This window comes from Molossus molossus, unplaced genomic scaffold (assembly GCF_014108415.1).
Source record: "Molossus molossus isolate mMolMol1 unplaced genomic scaffold, mMolMol1.p scaffold_m16_p_13, whole genome shotgun sequence".
Taxonomy (NCBI): Eukaryota; Metazoa; Chordata; class Mammalia; order Chiroptera; family Molossidae; genus Molossus; species Molossus molossus.
The window spans coordinates 27,658,579-27,685,184 of NW_023425348.1; the positions used below are offsets into that span (position 1 = coordinate 27,658,579).

The window sequence follows — 26,606 nt, forward strand, 5'->3', positions numbered from 1 at the left end:
GTCCAACTTCTAACTATAAGGTGTTCCACAAGGAGAAAAATGTGTGATCTCAAATTTGTATTACAGGTATTTAATAGAAGTACTAGTGTGGGAAGATAGACATTCAACAGAAGCTTTAGACAATGAAAAAAGGAGACCATTTACTATAGGAAACATTTTACAAATAGGAAATATAATCACAGTATATTAATTTCTCAGCAGTGTAAAATATACATCAGCATGATGATAACTTAGCTTGAATTTTGCTAAAATCCACTGCCAACTATGGAGGTAAATGCAAAAAGAAACGCCTAACAGACTTGTAAAGTGACTGCTTCTGGTGAGTAGACTAGAGGAGAGGGGTGCGTAGGGCAGGAAGAAATGCTGTTCCATGTCATAACTTTCAGTACTCTGCCTTTTTCCCCCCTCACCCGAGGACATTTTTGCATTTATCTTCAGATAGGGTGGGAGGGAGAGAGGGAAGAAGAGAGAGAGAGAAGCATCGATGTGAGAGAGACACATTGGTTGCCACCCACAAGACCCCAAGCGGGGCTGGGGACGAACTGCAACCGAGGTACGTGCCCTTAGTGGGAACCAAACTAGGGCTCTGTTCTGCGGGGCCTACGCTCTAACTGCTGAGCCAAACTAGCCAGGGCCTCTTTGCCTTTTTAAACTCTTTGCTTGTAAGTATTACCTAAAGTGGTGTGATAAAGGCTATTAATGAAAGTTTCCAAAGAACACATGAGAGAAATACTTAACAGTTCAGGAAAAGCTTACTGGACAAGTGGCATAAGCCAACCCCGAAGACAGGAACAAGATCATGAAGGGCCTGGTAGGTGAAGCTAGGGACACAACTTAATTGGAACTTATTCCTTGAATCAAGGTGAAACCACTGATGAGTTTAAATAGGGGGAATACAGGGAGATTACTCTGAATATATCATGGGAAAATGAACTAAAGCTAGACTGGAACCAGGGAGACACTGGGACGTGTGGCAGCCGTTCAAGAAAGAAATGAGGGCCTGAATTAAATGAGTGGCAGTGGGAATGGAAAGAAGTGGACAGGGGCCAGAGCTGACCTAACGGAACTGAGATAAACTGGTGTCAGAGAGGTAGACAGGGGAGTGTCAAAACATACACCTGGGTACTATTCACTGAAAAAAGAAGGCTGAAGGATGAGGAGGTGGAGGTGAGGGAAGAGTAAAAAGCTTTCCCTTTTAGACGTGAAGCCATTACGAAACATGAAACAATAATCAGTTACAGGAGTCAATGGTGAGAATTTCCCAATGTTCATTTTGAATTAGAAAAAGCATCAGTCCCTGAAGTCATGGCTTGCCAAATAGTGCAAAACAGAAGGAAAACTTCCAAAACCTAGTAGTAAATAAAATCATTACTCTATGTTTTAAGTTCCATAAGACATAATAAGAAAGCAGTAAGATTAATGTTTAAGAATTACTCTCAATCTCTACCTTAATTCTTTCAACCAGAAACAAAAATACAATACTTTATGGCTAAAGAGCAAAATAATTAATATTAACATTATACTTCCACATGCCTTTCTTTTGACAAAGCTAATTTCTATCCTAAAAAAGGATCTACTTTAATTTGATCAGGAAAACTATCTGGTGAGTCTGAAATCTAAAAATAATTATGAAATTCAAATAGGGCTATTTACTAAGTATCTCAGAGAGGACTTTTTCTAGATAACTGGTTTTAGGAAGAAGTACAGTGAAGACATATAGCTAACTATCCTTAGAGCCAGGATTTTAAGCATAATACTTATCCTATAAAAGCTAGAGAAAAAGAAAAATGAAGGTACGGAAGTAGAAAAGCAACAAGGGAAGAGAAAAAAACTAAGAAAGAAACAGGTTTAGAAAGCAGACATTAAAGGAAGCAGAGGAAAGTAAGAGTGTCAATATGGGATAGTAAAGAATTTTTGTCTAAAGTAAATTAATTTTAATCCATATATAAGAAAAAATAGTCACCTAATGCCACATTTCTTTAAGTCTAAATTTTATATACTGTTTATATAAATCATTTTTTTTCTTTCCACAAGTACTCACAGCCAGGCTTCTTCAACAACAAATAATTAGCATCCTCAAAAAACTAGCAAATTATTTTTAAAAATGTATTTTTATCAAACCATCTGTTTACCTAGTAATGACGGTCTGCCACTTGCTGCTGGTGATTCTACCTCTTGTATAGCACTAAGTTCATGTTGGTTCAAGTCCAATCCACACTTAACTTTTGCTACAGGTGGCTTTGAGACTCTCCTACCCAGTTGTTTATTCAGATGCTCACCTATCAAGTCAATAATAAAGTTAGGCAGAATATAATCTAATAACATACTACAAATTTCTCTTTAACCAGCAAGTTGCAGGAAGTGGAAGCAAAGAATAATCAGCAGCATAATTACAATAAAATCCAATTATATTAACACTCCTCTTGGTACTACTACCTTCTGAAAGCAGCTGATTATCATCAGAGTTGCTCCTATCCGCAGGACTAATGTTTCCATGATCGTCTCTTCTGTGGCCTTGGAGATGAGGAAGCCACTCTCTGAACATCTGGGGTTTTAAGTCATTTTCAAGACTGGGTTTACTTGTCTGACACAGTGGACAGAAGAGGGTGAGAATGACAGGATAAGGAATCATTAGATTTATATCTCCCTCTTAAACTAGAACCTCAACCAAATAAACAGTTCCATCAACCACACTATTACAACTTTATCCACATACAAAAAATGAGAAAGACCTCTAATACTGAAAGGGTGGTATATTTCCACTGGAAGGTATAACCACTCACAGCCTTCGACCTAAAAACTTAGCCTCCACTGTACATTTCAATAAGAGACTTTGAGTATCCCTCTCTGCTTTCTTTTCCCATTACTTTTCCTTCAGATGACTAGTAAATTCCTAGGACTCAATTTCTCACAGACTCAGCTCAAGCTTTTTCTGAACATCAAAGATTTACAGACTTCTACATAGGCCAAGTCATAAATTTAGAAAATAGCCTTTTAAAGTAAAATGGACACATTCATATTTAGGAGAATATAGTCTTCTCTCCCCCATACAGAGAAACTATGAATGTCTGCATGGCCGTGCCATTCTTCTCTATAATTCAGTGACAAGCTGCAGGTCCAGTTGTCCATCAGCCTGAAATCATGCCAATTTTACAACAGGCGTTAATATTGTCATTTAAGGAAAAAGAGGAACTGATTTTGATTTACATACTAATGTCAAAAACAGTGCTACATAGAAACACAAGGTCTGCTATTTGTAGAAGAGAAAATCTGTTAACCAGTTATTTTACAATTTAATCTTCTGGTAAGCTCAAAATCCTTTATAATAAAACTTTAAATGGCAATCTACATTTTTAAAAGTGTTTGCATTTGGTTGTATCAAACTACTGGCTGAAATTAGTTGGGCTTCAAATAACTATTAACCTTATAAACACCGGGTAAGGCAACATTTATATTTTTATTTCCATATTGTTTAAGGTAGAAAATTAAAGCAGTGAAGGTCAAGCTGCTTATTCTCAATAACAAAGAACTTATTTAGGCCTAAAATGAAAACATTTAGCTTGTCTGACTTGGGTTAACTCCACTGTTTAATTCTTAGACACTCAAGTTTAATACATACCTGACTATCTTTAAAGAAATCCTTCAAAGTCTCTTGGTGTTTCTGTATCTGCTGCTGCAATGCTGTTTGTCTCTGTAGTAGCAGCTCTTCCTGGGCTTTTTGTAGATCCAACGGCTTCTGAAGTCCCAAGTTATCTTGCTGAGCCAAGTTAGGCTGTGAAAAACTCAAAAGTCTATGCTGAAATTCTGGGATCATAGAACTGCTTGAAGGAACTGCATGTTCATTCTTGGATGAATCCAATTCACAAATGTCTTTATATTTAACTTCAGCAAAAGGTAGTGGAATAAATGAAGGCTCTCTTTCCTTGGGTAGTAACAAAGAGGGAACCATGTGCTCAGAAGATTCACTTTCAATCAACTCACTTCTTTTGGTTAAAAGCAGTTCTTCCTGGGCCTTCTCACCAGAGCGCACCACGTCCCTTTGCAAGTCCAAGTGTGCTGTCATATGAACTTGCTGAGGCAGAACAGGCTGTGAGAAACTCAAAAGCCTATCCTGTGATCTGGGGACTACAGGATGACTTAGGGGAGTTGTATTGATACTTTGGGTTGGAAAAGACTTTCGGATTCTTTCAGAGTCAAGAGGCAGTGCTACCTGAGATAAGGCTGAAGAGGAGCTAACCTGTTCAGATGATACCCCTTTCTCCAATTTACTTAGTCTTCGTGAAAGGAATTCTTCTTGGACTTCCTGTCTAAACCGAATGGCTTCCTTCTGCATATCTAACTGCTGCTGAAGTACCACCAAATCATGATGGTGAGGTTGAATAAAATGTTCAGAAGATACCTTTTCCTCAAATTTATTTTGCACGGGCAACATAACTTGTGGAGATAAAACAGGCTGCGATAAGCCCAAAAGACGATCAGGCAATCTTGGTATCTCAGAATGTGAGGAGGCTATATTATCATTCTTAATTGGGCAAGTTTCTTGGATTCTATCAGATTTACTAAGAGGTAATGAAGCAAATGGATGTTGTACACGTAGGGGTAAGAAGGAAGAGGTGCCAATCTGCTCAGGAGATAGTCCTTCCCTTGGCTCACTCTCTTTATGTTCGGTCTGGGCTTCCTGTCTAGACTGAACAATGGCTTCCCTTTGTGCAGCTAACCGTTCTTGAAGTGCCTTCAAATGATCTTGTTGAGGCTGGATAAGTTGTGATATCCTCAAAAGCCTATCCTGCAACTGTGGGATCTGAAAATGGCCTAAAGGAAGTTTACCGTCACTCTCTGTTGAAAGAGGTTCTTGGGTTGTACCAGATTCAAAAGGTAATGGAGTAAATGAAAGCTGTCCTAACTGGGGTACGAATGAGGAGGGACCAGTTTGTTTAGAAGATATATTTCCTTGGGTTTTCTGGCTAAAGCGAAGGGCCTCCTGTGTGTCTAGCCATTCTTGGTGTTCCTCCAAATTTCCTTGTGAAGATCTCAGACATCTTTCATGAAATCTTGGGATATTGGAATGGCTTAAGGGACCCACACTGTCACTTGACAGGAATTCACAGCGTTTTTCAGATTCAGCTACCCGGGATAAGGATAAAGAGGAGCCAGTCTGTTCGGAAGAAATTCCTTTATCTAATTCCCTTTGATTGTGTACAAATTCCTGAGCTTCTTGTTTAGCACCAATTATAGTCCTCTGAATATGTGACTGTTCTTGGAGTGTTGTCAAATTTTCTTGCTGTGGCAAGCTATGCTCTGGAAAACTGAGAGACGCATCCCTAAATGTCGGGATTACTGAGTGATTTGCGGGGATAGCACTCTCCTTGTCAGACAAATAAAGGTTCTGAATTCTTTCAGTCTCTGTTTTAGCAGAAGTTTGCAAAGCAACGGAACGCTGAGCAACTGTTGGTGGGAATGAAAAACTCATCTGTCCCAACTTAGTGCTCCCCAAACCCCTTTGTCTGTGTAAAAGTAACTCCATCTGGGCTTCATGCCTGGCCTGAAGAGCATTCCTCTGTGCAGTCAGCTGCTCCTGGAGCAACTTCAAGCTATCATGTAAAGGTAGGAACTGCTGCAGGAAACTCAACGAGCCATCCTGAGATTTGGGGATTTCAGATTGGCTTGAGAGAAGCCCCTCCTTACTCTTAGATGAATACTGCTCCTGGATTTTTCCAGACTGGGTACCAGCAGAAACTAATGAAGTAAATGTATGCTGAGCTACCTGAGATGGAAGAGAAGGTGGCTCAGTCTGTTCAGCCCATACACTTCCATCCAGCTCACTCTGTTCATCTACACGTAATACTTCCTGGGCTTCCCGCCTGGCCTGAAGGCCGTCCCTCTGAATATTTAACTGTTCCTTAAGAAATTTAAAATGATCTTGCTGTGAAAAACTCAAAGGCCTATCCTGCGGTTGTGGAACCTCAGGATGGCCTGCAGAAACTGTGGTATCATTCTTGGATGAAGAAGATTCCTGGATTCTCCCAGATTGAGCTTTGGCAGAAGGCAGTGAAACAAACGAATCGAGAGGTACTGATGGAAGAAACACAGAGATGCCAGTTTGTCCTTCCAATTCTTTTTGTTTGCCCAAAAGCAACTGTTCCTGGGCTTCCTGTCTGGACCGAAGAACTTCCTTATGTAGGTCTAATTGCTCTTGGAGAACCTTCAAATTACATTGCTGAGCTGTGATGTTCTCTGAGGGTGGCAAAGGCTTAGCGTGCATTTGGCTGATTGCAGAATGGCTTACAGAGACTACACTTTTGCTCATGGCTGAAAAGGGTTCCTGGATTTTTCCAGATTCAACTTTACCAGGCAGAGAACTAAAAGAATGTTTAGCAACCAGTGGTAAGAATGAAGAAGGTTCAGTAGGCTCAGAAAATGTATTTTCATTGTTCTCTAAGAACATCTGCTGGGAGTCTAAAGTTCTAGTTACTTCACTAGCATGCTGCAATACCAGTGGCCTATCATGTGATAAAGCCCTTGAAAATATTTGAGAATCTTTAGGAACAGATGTACAGTCTCTCTGCTGTATTTCAGTCTGTGAAAACAGCTTTGGCTGTTCTTGTGATTCCAAACATTTCTTGGCTAAAACATCTGTTTCTGTTGTTTCTACTTGTCTTTGTGGAAAATGATTTTGTCTTGGAACCTGAAAATATGGCTGTTCTACTCTGGGTATCTGTATGGGTTGTATAGATTGATATTTGTGAGGACTCAACTTGGGTCTCTGACCTTGATGCCAATGTTCTGATATAAAAGTGGGTCTTTCAGATTTCCATGGTGGGACAGATACAACAGAATCAGTTATTAATGATGCAGCTGACATGGATGGGTACTTTCCTTTTAATATAGTCTGATATTCAAGTAATTGTTTCTTGGCTATTTCAACAGACTGTCTATGAAACCTACAAAAAAAATAAACACAAAAACAAAGTCTTATTTTTTAATTAAAAAAAAAAAAAGCCCTATATTCTCAAATATCGATAACATTAAATTCAATAGCAATCTAGGACTGGCCAGAACCACAGTGGAAAAGAAACAATGTTTTCACACTGCCCATAGAGAAATATATATGCCATAACGCTAAGGGAATTCTGATCAGATTTTCATATAAATAATAAACCCTGAAGATGTAGCCACACACTATAACACATGAATTGTACCCTAGCCAATACCTCTTTTGCTGTAAAAGCTGATGCTGATAGTTGCGAATCATCTGTCTATGACTATCTTCATCAGTACTCACGGAGCATGATGCTGGAGCAGTGCCAACCTAATAAGACAAAGCTACTAATTAAAAGGCAAATCCGGAAACAAGTGCTCAAGTATTTAATATGAACTGAAGTTCTATAATTAACTTTCATATAGCTTTATTTATTTTTATAAAAAAGACTGAAACAAAGAAACAAAGCCATCCATCATTCTCTTTTAGTGCCAACCAAGTCCAAGAACTCAACATACCCATTACATGCAAATTATAGTCACATACACTGGCATCTAAAAGATGAAAGCCATTAGGTTTGTATAAACTTGGTGTGTGTGTGTGCACACGTGTGTGCATTATTAAAATAAAAATTACCAAATACGAATTAGAAATGCATTTTACTTTTCTAAATGCTAAGACTGTTTATATTTTCTTATCCCCCAGTGACCTATATAGAGATATTTTCCCATATCCTACCTCAGTTTGTTGAGTTTTTTTCCTTTTTTCTTCTTCCAGCTGAGCCCTGAAGCAATCAGTTTCTAATCTTAACTTCTGTTGTTCAATTTGTTCAAGTAATTCCAATTGCTTTTGCTTCTGCTCTTCTATTTCCATTATCTAAGTAACAAAAAAAACTATCGATCTATTAACAACAAACTCACACAAAAGAAAAGCTTACAGTATCAATTACATTGAAAAGGAACAGGTATTATCATCAACACTACCAATTATCCTAGAAGATTATCTGGTATTGCCTCCTCTCCCAGAAGGAAGAAAGAAGTGAGATGGGGAGAAGAGGCAAGGAGAAAAAGGGAATTTAAAAAGAGGCAGAAAAAAGAAAAAAGAAACACACTATTCTATTTCCTAGGAGTACAGGGAAACCTTGACCACCACTAAAGACCCACCACCAGAGAAGTAGCAAACAATGCTCAGCCAAATTCTGTATTCACATCGTTAACGTGCTCAGTAAGAAATGACAAAGAAATCAAATGTCAAGGCCTCCCCAAATCAACTGTGATTTCTCAAGCATATCCATAAAGGGGTGCAGTTATCTAGAAGCCAAATAGTAATGCAGTGAGAAACAGATGGTCAGACAATGGCACAGGGCTGACACCTAAACTCTAATATTACACCAGCATACACACACATCCAAGTAATAAGAACATATGTCAGTGACTACATTTCATGAGGACAGGGACTGAACTAGTCTGGCTGCCAGCTTAATGTAGCACCCAGTGAAGTCTCTGATACATAATATTTACTGAACAAATAGGAAAACGAATGTATATGAAGTTTTACTAAGAGGAACACTTTTTTTATAAGAGGTAACAAAAGATGATCTTGTTTTCAAAACAAAAATATGACTCAATATGAAGCTGTACCTATTTCTACACAGGCAATAGTTAATATCAACAATTAATCAGGCTATACTGAGTTCCTATTTTCATCTTTCTTTCTTTCCCTCTGATAGGAGCCACAGAATTTAGCTGTTTACAGTTCCGTAGTACCTCCAGAACAGCATTATCAATACAGAAGTCACTAGCTACATGTGACTATGTAAATTAATTCAAATTAAATAGAATTTAAAATTCAGTTCCTTCATTACACCAGTCATATGTCAAGTATTTAACAGCCCATGGAGCTAGCAGCTACCATACTAGACACAGCTATGGAACATTTTCATTACCACAGGAAGTTCTATTGGACAACACTGCTTTAGAATATTGATGAAATAACATTTATCTGAAAAGAAACACTGGCTCATAGAATTTACCTTTCCAGCTATATTTTTTATAAAAATGATTATAAACTGACTGGCTTAGTAATAACCAGCCTCTTTCAATGTAATTTGTATTTAAAAAAATCTTTTACTGAAGTATATGGGACCAAAATCATAGTTAAGGAGGTTGAATTTAAATTTTTCTTCTGAAATACTACTTTTCAAAAAAACTTTAAAGATTACAAAGCCTGGCTGAGTATCCAACATTTTGACAGGGACTCATTTATTCAACAAATAAATGAGTTCAAATAAACTGAACACTTACTATGCATAAGGCATTGCACTAGAAATTATGTAGAATAAATTAAATTTTTTAAAAAGTCTCCAACTTTAAAAGATTGGTAAATTTTATAGGGAAGATAATAAATATATAAAGGTATAAAATACAAAGCAGAAGCTGTAAAAGTCAAATGAGTAGTACATATGAGGATGAGGTGCCTTCTACCAGCTGAATGTGTAAGTCAATATATAGTAAATGGTATCAAATGTAGCCAGACAGTAAGACAAACGTCACTTGCCAAACAAAATTATAGTACCTAGGAGAAGAAAAAAAAAAAACCTTTAAAATAAAAATTTCAAATTACCTGTTTCTGTCTTGCTGCCATTCTAATTCTGGCTGCTTCTTCTTGAGGATGCAGTAGAACTGAACTCTGAGCTACAGCTGTGCAAGGCTGGGTCTCATTTATTTCTAAGAGGGTCCCCAAAACAAAAATTAGTTTTAATAACTTAGAATTTTGACACCACTCTAATGATTCATTCATTACACATAATTTTATTAGGAAAGGATTTGAAGAGCCAAGCAAGTTTAATTTGAGGATGTAAATAAAAAGAAATACCTTGTTCTTTTTTAGAGTCTGCATCACATGAAATTGGTTGATCTTCACTAGTAAGTGGTCCAGAGTCAATTGTCAGCATATCGCTTTCAACTGTAATAGATACATTATTATGAATATATTATCACTGTTAAGCTTAAATCTTAACGAAGTAACAAAAATCTGCCTTCAAATTAACAATTCAATCTTGGTTCACTTGAATGTCTTATTTAAGATCCAGTAACCTTCCAGATGACCATATATTTTATACATTAAACTAGAGCCTAATTTAAGAAGACAGATGGAAGACTAAAATTGTAAACAAAAAGGAAAAAATGAAGGAGAACCATTAAGAAGGCATGCTGACATCTTCAAACACAATGGAAAAGCATAAAAGGAAAATAAGCAAGGCACAAAAGTTTAAAAGAGAAGCTAAAGAAATGTAAATGTATCTTTGACAGATTTAGACATTACAATTTTTATTATTTATGAAACCAGAGCAGAGAAGAAAGTTAAGCAATCATATCACGGTAGCCAGAAACCTGCGTCAAGCATTCATTCATTCACACACTTACTCATTCAGTACCTAATGAAGTGCTGCATGTTGGGGACACTGTGGTAAATAAGAAATGGCCTCAAGGAGGTTTTACAGGGTGAGTGGGGAACATTATAATTATCCTAGAAAAAATACATAAAATTAGAAACTATGATAAGTACTGTATAAGAGAAATAAAAGGTTTTGCAGTACAGTATTACAGGGGAATCTGAATTAGACTAGGGGCTTGAATAAGGTTTCTCTTAGGAAACGACAAGCGGACACCTGAAAGGTAAGGAAGAATCAGCCTGATAAGCAGGTATTAACAGCCTGTGAGGATGAAAACAATTTGTCTCATTCAGGAAACTGAAAGAGGAACAATGTACATGGGTATAAACAAGGAGAAAAAAGAAGCCACAGGAGACTAGAGAAAAGCCTACCCATACGGGGCTTTTTCAAAACCACCTGCTTGTGAATTGAAATGAGAGCCCCCTTCTATTACAACTTTGTTGGCCACTCCTTTGTATTGCCTTTGCTGTTCTCTAGCCATCTTCTAAAAGCTGGAGTCCCTCATGGTCTTATAAGCCCTCTTCTCACTGAATTCTTTTCCTAAGAGTATTTCATACCCGTGGCTTTATTATATATATGTCTGACTTCCAAACTTACCCTTCTTGTTTTAAGCTATTCACTGAACTGAACAAATATTAACTGAGCACCTTTTATGTACAAGGCACTAGTCTAGGCTCTGGGATACAGCAATGAACAAAATCAAGTTCTTACCCTCATGGAGGTTATATTGTGGGATTGGAGGGTACTCAGGATAAGTATCAAGATAAGAAACAAATAAACAAAAAAGTAAACGTATGGTCCATCAGATGTTGATGAGAGATATAGAGAATAAACAGAGTAAAGGAGATAGGGAGTGAAGGAGGGGCAGGTAGAAGCTTGCCGATTTACATAGAGTGGTAATAGAAAGCCATACTGAGAAAGTGGTATCTGAGCCAATATCTGAAGGAAGGGAGAGAGTAAGTCATCAGAATATCCAAGAGTGCTCTAGCCAGAAAGACCAGCAACTGCAAAGACCATGTGAGTCATCTTTGCTGTGTTACGAATACCAAGGAAGCCAGAGCCTCTGGTTGGGGGAGGTATAGCAACAGAAGTCAGAGAGTGAGGGTGAGAGAAATGATGGGGGAGGGACGTGTGTGCAGACTTTGATAAGGCTTTGATGCCACTATAAGCACTTTGGTTTTTACTGAGTGAAACAGGCAGTTGTTGGAAGGCTTCCTGCAGAGGAATAATATGAGCTGATGTGCATTTTAACAGGATGAGCCTGGGAAGAGAACGTAGTAGGGAGGTACAAAAACGGAAAATAAAGGACCAATTGAGAATTCATTACAAGGATCTACACTAGAGAATGAACATGGATTAAAGTAGGATGGTAGGTGGTGAGAAATGGCTGACCTCTGAATACATGTTGAGGGTAGGACCAACAGGATTTGCTAATGGTTCAGATGTAGGATATAAAAGAGAGGGACCAGAATAACTAGCTTTTTGGCTTGAGAAAGACAATTTTACTACCACTTATTGAAATATAGAAGACTGTAGAAAAAGCAGGTGAGGGTGGAAGGGGACATCAAGAGTTCAGGTTTGGGAAAGTTTAAGGTGTGATTAGCTATACACGGAAGATATCAAATAGACATTTAAATGAGTGGAGTTCCAAGGAGAGGCCAAGCCTAGAATGACACCCTTGGAAGCCATCAGTACATAGATGGTAAATCAGGACTTCAGAGATCAACTAGGAAGTGTTGATACAAAGAGAAAAGATTTGAGAAACAAGCTCTGGGGCAATGACTAGTGGTTGTAGGGAGCAGGGTAAGCAGCAAAGGAAACCATGAAGGAGAAGCCAGTGAGATGGAAAAACCAAGAGTGGGCAGGCTCAAGAGGTTAAGTGAAGAAGGCTTCCAGTTGTACTTGAGGCAAAATCCATTGTCATATAAACCCAATCGCATTTTAAAAAAATATCCAGAAGATAAAATTCTAAGTATAAGCCCACAACATGGTACACTCAAAAGCTGTTCAAATGTCCATCTCCTTTAATTCTTTCAGGAGTTGTTCTTAAGGAAACAATTACAAATATGGGTAAAGACTTTGATAAATGCTCAATGCAGCATAAGATGTAACAAGAAAAATTAGAAATAGCCCAAACGTCTCAACAACAGGAAACTGATTAATTTTGGTTCATCAACTACATTGGATTTTATCTATCTATCTATCTATCTATAGATAGATAGATAGATATAGATATAGATGTAATATTACTATAATGAAAGTGGTCTGGAAGGAGAGTCACTAAAGGTCTTTAAATATTCATTGCCTTTAAGTAGCAGCATTATAGGCTCTAAAATGTTTCTTGCTTTTAACCTCTACTCTTTGATTTTTTTCAGGCATGAGCATATTTTTCAGTAACTGAGAAAGGGTGTACCAACTACAGAATGAGACTCCTGGACAGACCCACCTTGCTCCTGCCCAGAGGATAACGTGCCCTCTTCAATAGCCGTGGTTTCTGACTCAGTTGCTGGTGCTTTACTACTCTCAGTTTCACTAACAGTAGTAATCATTTCACTTTCATCCTCAGACGTGGATTTAATTGTCCAGAGAGATTTTTGGTTTCGGATCTTATTTAATAATTTTTTAAAAAGAATTTTTGAAGGAAGCTCCTGGGTCTTCATTGCCAAGGGAACTGAAAAACAAAACAAAACAAAACAAACAAAAAGAACGTATTCAGCACCTATTATATACCTGGTAAATAATTCTATCTGTAGGCATAGTTACGGCTCCAACTACTAGCTAAAACAAACCACAACTTTGTTTTCCTCACTATTTATAACTTAACAGTATGTACAATGTTAGTCAAATCCAATCACAGATTTTTTTAAACTTAAATTTAAATGAAGACACCAAAATTAAAGCATTTCCCAACAATATGCATTCAACACAAATTTGAAGCTTGAAAACATATCAGGAACATGTTTATTCTGCTTACTAAATGGTGATAAAATGCACAGCTCTTAATTTGTGACATTAACATTGAAAATATATGCTGTAAGGTTCTACACTCTCTGCAAAAGAAGGGTCCCAACTATGACTCTGTACTTGGTAGACTACAGCGAAAAACATTACTTGCTATAATCTTAAAAACAAATCAAGTGTTCCCAAATCATTCCTGGTACCATCTGGGAAAAATTCTCCCACATCATCATAAAGAGATCCCTATAGTTAAATTCTTAAGTTGTTTCCTCAAAACATCCTTCTACACGGGCTGATAGTACAATGCCAAAACTCAGTATAATACTAATAGTTCTCTAAAGTGACAGAACTGTGTTTCAAATACAGTTCTCTGACTTAATAAAATTTCAGAAATCTATGGAGGATGAAAACTGGGAGACTGAAGTTTTGTCTGACCCACTTTTTTTTTTTAAACTTTCTGAGTTATAACTTACAAACAATAAAGTATACAAAACCTAAGTGTTCAGCTTGGTGAATTTTACATTTGTCTATGTAACACCATCCAGATAGTTACGTGAAACATTTCTAGCACCTAGAAAACTCCTTCATGCCCCTTCCAGGCAATACACCCCTAAAGATAACCATTATTCTACCCTGAGATCAGATTAGTTTTGCCTATTTTTCCCTTTAACTTCATATACATATGGAATTATACTCAGGCATTCTTTCTGCCTGGCTTCTTTTACTCAGTACTAGTCTGTGACTCACTCACTTTTAAGAAATAAAGTAACTGCCAATATTTAAAAATAAGAACCTTAAAAACAAGAGTATTCCTAGGTTCTTTTGAAAAATCAAGAGTTGGCAACACTAAGCCAGCAATCCCAAATGGAATCAGCAAGAGCTGAAGACAACTGTCCCTTTAGATAAGGCAAGCGTTGCAACCTGAGAAACTACAGACCTGAAGATATTCCCAATGAAAACAACTAAAAGAGGTGGATGAAACAGTAAAGTATCTTCTTAAAGGCACTGCTGATCTGGCAAGGAAATAAAAGATTCTGCAGAGGCCAGAAATGAAGCTTAAGTGGGAATTCTGAAAGGTAAGTACATCCATCCTCTGAAGTTGTGCCAAACTACAATAACCTTACACTTGGTTTGGACAGCAGTGTGGGCCTAGGGGCAGGAATAAAGCCTAGAGTTCTTATGTGGATCTAACAGGAGACCCACATAAAGTTGGAAGCCCAAAGGGCTACCTATCTACAGTGCAGGGTGGAAATGATGAGAAAGTTTAAGTGGTTTTGAACAAAGGCCATACTTGTAGATGTGGGAGGGAGGGTAAACAGAGGTCAAAATGAAGAGGATTTGATCTCTAAGGAGCTATAAAATAAAAAAGAGGAAGGTGTTAAAGGCAATGCATTGGTCTGGTTTGGATAACTGCAGAATGTGGTATCATTTACTAAGGATCAGGAAGACAGGCAGACAAGATTTCAGAAGTCAAGAGAAGATCATTTTACTGTTAAGACACTGAGTTTTAAGTACCCGTGGGGCAGCCCAGTGAAAAGGTTTAGAATGGTAGAGACAGAGATGAAGTTTAGAAGATTGATCTAAGTGTGTGCTATTCATCATTACACATGAAGTGCCTAGCCATAATTAACATGTAGGATCTCTTTGGTGTTTGATGAAAGTATTTAAAAATGACCTTTGAAATGAATTCAGAATTAAGCATCTAAATCAAATAACCTAAAAATCTTCAGACTATATGTACATATGAATAAAAGAATTTTCTTCCTATGTATATGAAAAGGGTCTTCAATAATGGAAATCTGTAACCCTGGCCGGTTTGGCTCAGCGGTTAGAGCATCGGCCTGCGGTCCTGAGAGACCCGGGTTCGGTTCCCGCTAAGGGCACGTACCTCGGTTGCAGTTTGTCCCCGGCCCTGGTCGGTCGTGAGGGTGGCAGCCACTCGATGTGTCCCTTCACATCGATGTTTCTCTCTCTCCCACTCTACCTGAACAAAAAATGGAAAAATGTCCTCGGGTGAGGATAAAAAAAATAAAATAAAATAAAATAAATAATGGAAATCTGTAAATACTGTTCCCTCCTTCCATCACTCCTGTTAGCATTAGTCACTGTTTGCACTTAAATTGGACCAGGCTTTTCTAACTGTTGGTGAATGATTAGCATTTTGTTCTAAGAAACACTATTAATATTTAATTCTGAAGATTTTACCGTCTGCTTCACTAGAACATATTCTTTCAGCTTCTGTCACTGGAGGGTTTTCAGTTTCACCTAAGTTCTCCTGTTCCATTGAAATGTCCAGTTCTTCATCTTGGATCTGATCAGTCACAGTGGGCAAAGGCTCCGGTTCAAGGTGCAAAATCAGGTTTCCTTTCACCTCTCAATAAAGAAATATAGAGACATGTTTCCATTCCAAAATGATTAAAAAGAACTTGAGCATAAAAATTTAAATGCCATACAGTTTCTACATGTAAAATATGAGGTCCTCTTTCAAACAGAAAACTCATTTAAAAATAAAAACTGCTTCATCAATACAAGTGTATTTTCCCACCAAAACATTTAAAAGCATCATTGAAAGTTTATTGAAAATATCTTACTCCTGTCTGCATTGTACATGTCTTCAAAGGCAAATTCTAGCTCTCTCTGCCAGTCTTCCTTCATTTCACTGCGTTTGTAGGGAAGTGCAACTAGTTGTGGTGGCATCTGAGCTACAGTCTGTCTCCTACGTGCCAGGTCCTCTTGCTGTAGCTGTTTGAGTTCTTTCATTAGTTTCTCTTGATTCTTCAAGAATAAAGAGAATTAATTAACAACAGCTGAGTCACAAACTTTGGATAGTAACATTAACAGTGAAGGCAAAGTGGAGAAATCATGAGAAATGGGGCCAGGGGTTCCCTTCCTTCCTCTACCATTTGTTATGCCACTAAAAGACATTAACTAATTCATCCAGCAAAATATTTACTGAATGCCAGATACAATCTCACCCCTAACCCAGACACCAACAAAAGGGAATTAGTACTCTGTTAGTAAGTACTCTAAGATGGTGGGTGGTACTGATCACGGCACGAAGCTCCAAAAGTATCTGCCAGTTACAGTCCTCCTTTCTCGGGATAGTCAAGAAGTTAGGCTCTATATAAGTGCCATGGCTCCTGCAATGTGCTCTGTAATAGTCCTCCGCGTAGACAGCAGTGCAGACCAGTCTCAGGTAAGCACCAGGACCCAGAGCCACTATGGCTTAACTTGTTACTTCATACTCTTAGGAATCACCATGATTAAAGGGGGTGTATATTATCTCTCTAAGCTTAAAGAGTCTTGCTAGCCCTGGTTGGGTGGGTCAGTTGGTTGAAGCATTGTCCTGTACACCTAAATGTTATGGGTTTGATCCCTGGTCCAGCTGCATCAGCAGGCAACTGATCGATGTTTGTTTTCCCCCACATCACTACACCACTCCTCTCTAAAATCAGTAAAAGCATATCAGTGGTGAGAATTAAAAAAAAAAGTCTGGCTGATTTGGAAGCTTAAGCAAGAGTTTCAATGAAGTTATCTAATAAAACTTTGGTGATGGAGGCTAGGGAGAGGGTGTAAGAGAAGACCTCTGATTCCTTGGGATGAGGATACAGCCAGATAAAAGTGGGTGAAAGAGAAGGAATATAAGAAAGAAAGAACAACAAAAGCACAAAGATATGAAATTGAAGGCACGGGGTATTCAAGTAAAAAAAGATAAAGTTGAAGAGGTAAGTAGAGGTCAAACACAAGTTACAATAGACACTAGTGGTAAATAAGGTCCCCGGGCACATTTGGTCTACATCACAAAGGTTCAGACAGGGGAAAGGAAATGCTGTAATAGTAATGAGGTTGCATGGCTTCGATGACATTTTTGTGTAAGAGACACTAAGTCTACAAAAAAGGTGGACAGCCTGTATAACAAAGCATTTGTCAAGTGATCACACACACTACTTGTTCTTATGTAAAGTTTTAAATATCTTCTTACTTAGTGATGATTTTTTTTTTTTTTTGCCATACTTTGAAAAAGAATCAAATTGTGAACAAATTCTTTTCATTTACATTAAGTTTCAAATCATCTCATTTAATTAACTACAGAATTATTCCCGGATCACTGAAAGCTTGGCATATTTTGCTACTTGAATTTTTTATAACAGCAACTACTACTACCAGTGACATTTACTGTGAGCTTATGAAATTCCAGGTACATTCTAGAGGCTTTTAATACTCATAAAGCATGACGAAACAGAGTTCAAAGAGGTTAGATAACCTGCCTGAGATCAAACAGCTAAGGAGTGAGGGGACAAAAATCCTGGCCAACAGTGGAATCCGCATACTTCACTAGACACTACTGATTTGTGGAGAAGTGCCCAGGTTTCTGATGTTTTCACAATTTTTTTCTATAGGTATAAGCCTTAGATGAGAATTACTGATACTAATTCAGACATTTAGTTACTTTAGTCATAGTTTACTCCCAGTTTATAAAGGCTAAACATTTAAGGAAGAAGGTTGTATTTCAGTTCAAACTATACAAATTAACTTTTTAATAAAACAGGCATTTTACCAATGTCTAGTAAAATTAATTTTTAAAAAAGACAGGCGTTTAATTCTCATAGAAAAACTCCCTCAGATGAGCATTTAAAAATTCCAAATGCACACTTCCGGTCAAGATGGCGGATAGGTAAACGCGGTATTGCATCCTCCCACAACCACATCAAAGTTACAACTGAACTACAGAACAACCATCATTCAAAACCGCCTGAAATCAAGCTGAATGGAAGTCCTACAACTACGGAATTAAAGCAGCAGCCACATCCAGACTGGTAGGAGGGGCGGTGGCGAGACGGACTGGTGCCACACCCACGTGTGGCGGATAAAAATCAGGAGGACACCTCGGCTAGGAAGGTCCTCCCTGAGGACTGAGGGGTCCCCGTCCCACACCAGGTGCCCCTCTCAGGGTTCCAGTTCCAGGAAGAGAAGTCCCCATAACTTCTGGCTGGAAAAACCAGCGGGAACTGAGGCTCAGGGAGGCTGAGGCGGCTGGAGCCCCAGGCAGCTCCTTAAAGGGCCCGCGCACGGACTTATCGGACTCTCTCCCTCTAAGCTTGGAGGGGAGGCAGCTCGAGGGGTGCCAGAGACATACAGAGAAGAACTGAGCTGTTTGGCACTGGAGCGAGGGCTGGAGAGGGGGCTTTCTCCGGGACCAATGTGCTGTCAGAGGCCTTTGTTCCATTGGTGAGCCCTTCCCTGGGGCGGCAGACAGTCGCCATATCTGGGAATCCAGCAACCTGGCTCACACTGGTAGCCCCGCCCTGGTGACTCCCTAAGGCCCCGCCCCGCCCCACCCAACTTTCAGACCCACCCAAGCTGTTGCCACTTGCTTAACCATAGGATTGTCCTGTCTTGGATCCTGCTTCAGGTTTTTCCTAAATTATTTCAAAGGAGCAGTATCTGGTCTCAGCCCCATACCGCTCGTTAAGTGATACACAGAAACAAACACAGGGAGGCAGCCAAAATGAGGAGACAAAGAAACAGGTCCCAAAAGAAAGAACAGAATGAAACCCCAGGAAAAGAACTAAGCGAAATGGAGATAAGCAACCTAACAGATGCTGAGTTCAAAATACTGCTTATAAGGTTACTCAATGAACTCAGTGAGAACCTCAGTGAACTTAGGGAGGGCCTCAAGAGCATAAAAAAGGACCATTCAGAAATGATGGATGCACAGTCAGAATTGAAGGAGGCATTAACTGGAATAAAGAATAATTTACACAGCTTCAATAATAGAGTACGTAAATCCAAGAAGCAAACCATCGATTTGGAAAATAAGGAAGCAAAAAACGCTCAATCAGAACAGCAAAAAGAAAAAAGAATCCAAAAAAATGAGGATAGTGTAAGAAGCCTCTAGAACAACTTCAAGCGTGCCAACATTCGCATCTTGGGGGGTGCCAGAAGAAGAGCGAGAACAAGAAATCGAAAACCTGTTTGAAACAATAATGGCAGAAAACTTTCCTAACTTGGTGAAGGAAACAGACATACAAGTCCAGGAAGCACAGAGAGTCCCAAACAAGATGAACCCCAAGAGGCCCACACCAAGACACATCATCATCAAAATGCAAAAGGTTCAAGACAAAGAGAGAATCTTAAAAGCAGCAAGAGAAAGGCAGCTAGTTACCTACAAGGGAGTACCCATTAGGCTGTCAGCTGATTTCTCAAAAGAAACTTTGCAGGCCAGAAGGGAGTGGCAAGAAATATTCAGAGTGATGAAAACCAAGAACCTACAACCAAAATTACTCTATCCTGCAAAGCTGTCATTTAGAATCGATGGCCATATAAAGAGTTTCCCAGACAAGTAAAAGGTAAAGGATTATTATATGAAATGATGAAGGGTCTTTTTGAAGAAAAAGATAAAATATATGAACAAACAAAATGGCAATGAATACATTATCTATCGACAATGGAATCTACAAACAAAATGAACAGGTAGATCAGAAACATTCTCATAGATACAGAGAACATTTTGTTGGTTGCCAGATGGGAGGGGGGGTGGGGTAATGAGTGAAAAAGGTGAAGGGATTAAGAAGTACAAATTCATTGCTAGACTGACAAACCTCAAAGTGAAAGGGGTTGGGGACTGGGAAGAAATAAACTAAAGAACTTATATGCATAACCAATGAACACAGACAATAGTGTGGGAAAAGGTCGGAGGGGGGTGGGAGTGGGGAGGAGGGGGGTCAATGGGGGAAAAATGTGGAATATCTGTAATACATTCTACATTCAACAATAAAGATTTAAAAAAAAAAATTCCAAATGCATGGGGAGGGAGGTGTCAATGGGGGAAAAAAGGAGAAGCATCTGTAATACTTTCAACAATAAAGATAAATTTTTTAAAAAAGAAAAAAAACAAGGATTTGGTCTGGATGTGTGCATACCAAAATGACATGTTATCTGTGGGAGACAAAATGGGAAATCATAATTTTCTTGTTTCTATTTATATGCATTTTCTGTTTTTGATAATGTGGACCTGTTTGGTAATTAAAAAATAAAACAAAATAACAACAAAAAAAACACAACAAATAAACCTAACAAATAAAACCACTTCTAGACAACCCATGGATCAAATTAAAAAACAAAAAATGCAGCCAAATGCATGTGTCAAATTCCGAACATAAAATCTGACTTCTAAAAGGATGAATCATTTTTATGCTGTTTCAAGAAAAAACACTCACTGAATAGACATGACAGAAGTGAAGCTAACACTATAAAGGCAGTTTTCATTATATAAATGTTGCAAGTCTGCAACAGTCACATTTTCAAAGCTCCTTTACAATATAGGACCATAACTCCACCTTTGAAGCAACACTCTGCAAAGCCAACAAGTGCTTTGCTCAATAAATATTTAATGAATTGAATCCTAAAATTTACAGAGCACAAATGCAATTCAAATAATTAGTAATTTCTTCTCAGGCTATTCTTGAACTGATTAAAATATTTAACTTTTAATAAATTCATCAGTAGTAAAAGTTTTAGAACAGCAATATACTGTAACTGAGAACAGCTTCACCCAACCTGAGATTGAAACAAGAGGTAAAAAAAAAGTTCGGAAATTTGAAGTAGTATGACTGAAAGCCCGTATTTTCACATTCTTCATACCTCCTGACTTTGAGCCCACTCACTGATCAGTTCCACAAGGCTATTGGTTAGTCTGTCAGTAGTGGTCACAGCCAGAATATAATTCTTACTTGAGCCAAATGGATCTTTTTCATTGCTTGAAAACCTCGTATGTGTGCCTTTTCACTCTGTTCCATTCTCTCTTTTGCTGCTTGTTTTTGTACTTCTTCCAGTCTTTTAGCTTCTTCTTCAGCAGCCAAATGAGGATCTGGCTAGCAGTTAATCAGTAACATGTTAGGCATTTTAAAAATGTAAACAAAGCGATAACATAAAAAACAAAACAACTTTAAAATAATAGTTTTCTACTTATATAAATTAAAGAATGTTATTTTTAAATGCCCACAATTATCAACAGCATGTATCTATGAAAAAGGTAACATTGTTAGTGAAAGTTTTACAAGCTGTTCATTTCAAATCAGATTACACTATACCAGCGATTTTCAACCAGTGTTTTGCAAGAATTTTTAAAACATGCAATAACTGACCATTTAGTCAGGGACAACGACCTCTTTTCTCTTAGTTTGTCAAATAAAAATGACAGCCAATACAACAACAGCACTCAATGTATATGAATCTAATTTATAAATATTTTTTTTGTCAGATCAGTAAAGAATATTTTTTTCAGTGTGCTGTATGATTTTAGTTTGTGTGTTCCATGAGATGAAAAAGACTGAAAATCGCTGCACTACATTCATCCAAACGCATTCCTTCATTTTTTGTTAAAGAAATCCTAAAAGCTAATGCTGAAAGCTAAACACCCACAAAGAAACCAAATATAGCCCTGGCCAGTTTGGCTCAGCGGTTAGAGCGTTCAGCCTGCGGTCCGGAGAGACCCGGGTTTGGTTCCCGCTAAGGGCATGTACCTCGGTTGCAGTTTGTCCCCGGCCCTGGTTGGTCGTGCGGGTGGCAGCCACTCGATGTGTCCCTTTCACATCGAGATGTTTCTCTCTCTCTCTTCCTCTCTCTCCCTCCCACTCTATCTGAACAACAACAACAAAAAAGAAACCAAATATACAAGTCATTTAGGGAAGCAATGAGATTTGTCTGATTTTCAGCCAATATCTCTGCTACTTGGCTTCAGCCAAAAACACCTACTTCAATATAATTTCTGGCTTCCCAGAACTTGTGCATAACTAATGATTATGTGATTGTACAGTCAGCCATAACATTCATTAACATAACAATAATACTAAAGAGGGGAGGGGCATATAACCTGTATTATTATATCTGAACATTCACTTTCAAATATTTGGTAAACATTCCAAATGTAACTTTAAGTAAAAATCTTCTCAAGTATTTTATATATTAAAATTCTACTAGTTGAAACAATAATTAATGACAACCATGAAAGTTATTAAGTATATATGTAAAATTGCTATTTTAAAATATAACCATCCAGCCCTGGCCGGTTTAGCTCAGTAGTTGAAGCGTAGGCTCACAGACCAGAGAGACCAGGGTTCGGTTCCAACTAAGGGCATGTACCTCAGTTGCAGTTTGTCCCTGGCTCCGGTTGGGGTTGTGTGGGTGGCAACCACTTGATGTGTCTCTCACACATCGATGTTTCTCTCTCTCTCTCCCCTCCTCTCTCTCTCTCAAGATAAATGCAAAAAATGTCCTCAGGTGAGGATAAAAAATATATATATATATAAAACCATCCAAATAGCCAACTCCTTTCATTCATATTAAACCTCATTCATATTAAACGTGACATAATTCAAAGCATATTTGAAAAAATTTTTAATCATTGTTATTCTACGGTTAGTAGAGTTTTTCATATTTCAAGATTTGTGAACAACACACACAGATCCAAGATATGACTCAATTCACTGAACAGAAATAATAAAGTGACAGACATGCACAAACATTAAGTCAATCACCTGTTCAGTGTTTCTCTCTCTATTCACAAAAGTGTCAAGATGATGGTAGGTAGAACTACTGGTTTTCACATTTGAAATTCTCTTTACTTTAATGTTCTGAAAAATGGAACATAGAAAATGGATTAAGTTAAAAGCATTAACTTTCATTTAAAGCTGGATCCAATACAAAAAAAAAGACTATTTTCATCAGTTATCCTTAATCATTTTTTCATATGAGATCATGCCTGTATTTCCATTAAAGTGGAATTTAGGTTTAAAAGCTATATTATATTTAGACAAGAATATTAAAGAGGTGGTGCTATATAATTTAATGCATCCAATCAGAAGGCAAGTAATGATAAGCCACTCCACTATCATTGATTCTGAGTTTGATCATTTGGTTACGGTGGTCCATGCTCAGTGATAAGAGAAAGTTCTTTTTTCTTTTTCCAAGCCCCAGCTAACAAAATATAAAATGCTTCACAAATTTGCAGGTCATCCTTGTGCAGGGGCCATGCTAATCTTCTCTGCATCATTCCAATTTTAGTGTATGTGCTCCCAAAGTGAGCACTCTTTTCTTTTTTTCAAACAGAAGTAAGCCAATGAATAAATGCAGAAGGATGACAAATACCTGTTTGGTGTCAAAGTATCCTCTCAGATTACTTGGTAATTGAAAAGAGAAAAACATACCTTTATGATGGATATCTCTTATAGTTACCACCATAACCAAATCAGATAAATATAGAATATGAGAAACTAGTGTAGTCTCTTCAAACTAGTCCCTTCAAAAAGTCTAAAATAAAAGACTTGTTTAAGGTTGTGGGGAGATATGTTCTACATTAAAGGACACCAAAGAGACAAAGTAAGCAGAAGCAATTGGTGAACCTTGATTTGGATCCTGGTTTAAAAAAAAAAGGCTGTAAGATAAGACAACTTGGGGGCAATTGGAAATTTCTGATTACAGACTAAATATTAAACGAATTTAAGGAATTAATGTTAATTTTCCTAAGGTGTTATTGTAGCCGCATACGAGAATATCCTTATTCTTACAAGAAGTATGCAGAAGTATTTAGGATAAAATGTTATCCCTACAATTTATATTCAAATGTATATACATATATACAACTACTTGAAATCCAATACCTTTTAAAATGAATTTTCACTTTACTAAATAAGTTTTTTCAAAAATAAGCTCCAAATCACAAAAGCACACTTTTTACTACCATAAAGAGATCTCTCATCATTTTACATAATCTTATATAAATTTATCAACTTACATAAACCTAATTTCTTTATCTTATATGGTAATTATTTATAATGGCCAAATTCTGAATGTGGAAAACTCTACAGAGCAAATAATTCAGTTTTTTTTTCTTTACTGATTTTAAACAGAGAGGAAAGGAGGAGAAAGAGACAGAAACATCGATGAGAAAGAACATCGACTGGCCGCCTCCTGCATGCCCCCCACTGGGAATTGGGCCCACAACCTGGGCATGTGCCCTGATTGGAAATCAAACCGGTGACCTCTTGGTGCATGGGTTGACGCTCAACCACTGAGCCACACGGGCAGGGCAGTTATTTTTAAATTTAAATAAATAAAGGGCATTAAAAAAAAACCAAAACACCCAAACTATTCATAGTTTTTAAAAAACCAAAAGTATTAAGGTTTTCAAATAACAAAAAAATATTTTGAGATAACTGAGGAAAATTGAACAGACTATGTTTTAGATGATACTGGGACAATATTAGTACTGTACTAAAAAAAAAAAGTCCTTATATAGTAGATACACATACTAAAGTATTAGTGTAAAATAATACCTAGCATTATCTTTAAATACTCCAGATACACATACGTGTTACTTGTACAATTAAAATTAAATTAGGCCCTGGCCAGGTAGCTCAGGTGGTTAGAGCATCATCCTGATATGCCAAGGTTGCGGGTTTGATTCCCAGTCAAGGCACCATACAAGAATCAACCAATGAATGCATAAGTAGTGGAACAACATATCGATGTTTCTCTCTCTCTCAATCAATAAATTAAAAATAAATAAAGTAAATGACATTTTGACCTGCACTGAATTCTAATAGTAAAGAATTATTATAACCTATTTCTTCTTAACACTCGAAGTAATTCACCTCAAAAAGAGTTGGAGGAGGAGGTGGCAGACTTGCGATCTTGGCAGATCTCTCTTTTTCTGCAAGCAGTGCTTCCTTTCGAGCTTTTATGTGCCTTAAAATCAAGAAATGGCATAAATTACTTTCTAAGGTAATATTACAATATATAACCCTTAAGGTTAAAAATATAAAAGCCATAGGATCTGAAGAAATTCTCCAATCTGATCCCAAAGGTTCAGTGTGTTGTTTAATAAAGAGTCTGTATACAGTAAACATGTAAGAAAATGTCTACCAAGCAAAAAGATGTATCTAAAGACATAAAGCTTTACAATCCAAGGAACATCTAATGTTCCTTAGTTTAGGATAGTTTAGAGTTAAAAAGACAGAGAGAGAGAGAGAAAGAGAAATATTGATAAAAATGGGCCACTGTATAAAATGAATGCTGCTGACTAGAAATAGGCTCTTTCATTTTTACAACATGCAAAAATACTCACTAATGACTTCCAAAGAGGCTACAACATCTTTTAATATTCTTAATTGCACTGATTTTTTTTTTCTTTTCTACATCAAAGGCAGAGATATTTTGGTTGACAAGCATTCTGAACTAGCCATACATTTCTACATAAATTTAGTAATTGTTGCTAAAGTCAGGCTAGAAGAGAAAGTTCATTTGTTCCTATGTTCATCTAAACAAACCACCCCTAGTGCATTACTTTTAAACCAAGTTAACAAACACGATGGGTATACTGTGACTTTTATTTAATAGCTGCTTAAACAATATCCAATGCATGGAGGGTGGGAAGAGATAAACCAAAGAACTTATATATGCATATATGCACAACCAATGGACACAGACATTAGGCTGGGGAAAGCAGGAGGTGGGTGGGAACTGGAAGAAGGGGTCAATGGGGAAAAAAGGGGGACATCTGTAATACTTTCAACAATAAAAAGTAAAAATAAAACAATATCCAATGCAGCTTCTACTTCTAACCCTATCAGTTTCAGTGGAGAATACGGTAGAAAGTATTATTTTACCAGGTTTTTTGTTTCATTAACATTTCTTTTTGATTTTTCTGTACTTTCAGGGCCTCTTTATGCCTCACATCTGCTTTTTTCTTTCTTTCTGCTGCTCGCTGTGCCAGAGCTTTTAAATCAGGTTCCTAAAGGGAAAAAAAAAAAAGTGTGTGTACACACACGTACACACACGACATTCAATCATGTTAAACAAGGTTACAAGGTAATATTATAGAACAACTCTTGGTTGCTTACCCAGTCAGGGCACAAATCATGAAGGTGATATGCAAATGACTGAAGTTTAGGAAACAATGTTTCAGAAATGGCTCAAAGTTAATGGCAGCATAAATGAAGCTACAAATATCTGATGTCAGAACTCAAGGTCATTACTAACAACAAAGACCAGGAAACATATTTGACTGCCCCAGTCTTTAAAGACCTTTCTTTTCCTCACTAGTGGTTTGATATTGAAGACTTGCCTTCTTTGGAACCAGCTTATTTTGTGTGTGTCCCTGGGACTGCAATCTAGAATAGGTACACACTGTTTTGCTTTGTTTCACTTTACTGC

General features: G+C 37.5%; 1 protein-coding gene and 1 non-coding gene across 2 annotated transcripts in view; both read right to left on the reverse strand.

Moving 5' to 3' along the window:
- CEP295 (centrosomal protein 295) overlaps positions 1–26,606 on the reverse strand; it is a 47,427-nt gene that overhangs the window by 15,590 nt on the left and 5,231 nt on the right. Inside the window, exons 4-17 of the mRNA XM_036260111.1 lie at positions 26,060–26,184; positions 25,046–25,139; positions 22,931–23,026; positions 21,125–21,265; positions 15,983–16,166; positions 15,597–15,764; positions 12,880–13,104; positions 9,854–9,943; positions 9,602–9,705; positions 7,718–7,855; positions 7,212–7,309; positions 3,620–6,941; positions 2,437–2,584; positions 2,133–2,279 (exon numbers count right to left, since the gene is read on the reverse strand). Of these exons, the coding sequence (XP_036116004.1) occupies positions 2,133–2,279; positions 2,437–2,584; positions 3,620–6,941; positions 7,212–7,309; positions 7,718–7,855; positions 9,602–9,705; positions 9,854–9,943; positions 12,880–13,104; positions 15,597–15,764; positions 15,983–16,166; positions 21,125–21,265; positions 22,931–23,026; positions 25,046–25,139; positions 26,060–26,184 (5,080 nt within the window). The remainder of the gene's footprint in view (positions 1–2,132; positions 2,280–2,436; positions 2,585–3,619; positions 6,942–7,211; positions 7,310–7,717; positions 7,856–9,601; positions 9,706–9,853; positions 9,944–12,879; positions 13,105–15,596; positions 15,765–15,982; positions 16,167–21,124; positions 21,266–22,930; positions 23,027–25,045; positions 25,140–26,059; positions 26,185–26,606) is intronic.
- On the reverse strand, positions 23,374–23,480 carry LOC118629102. The gene has a single exon (XR_004959352.1). It is a non-coding gene; the product is annotated as a U6 spliceosomal RNA (small nuclear RNA).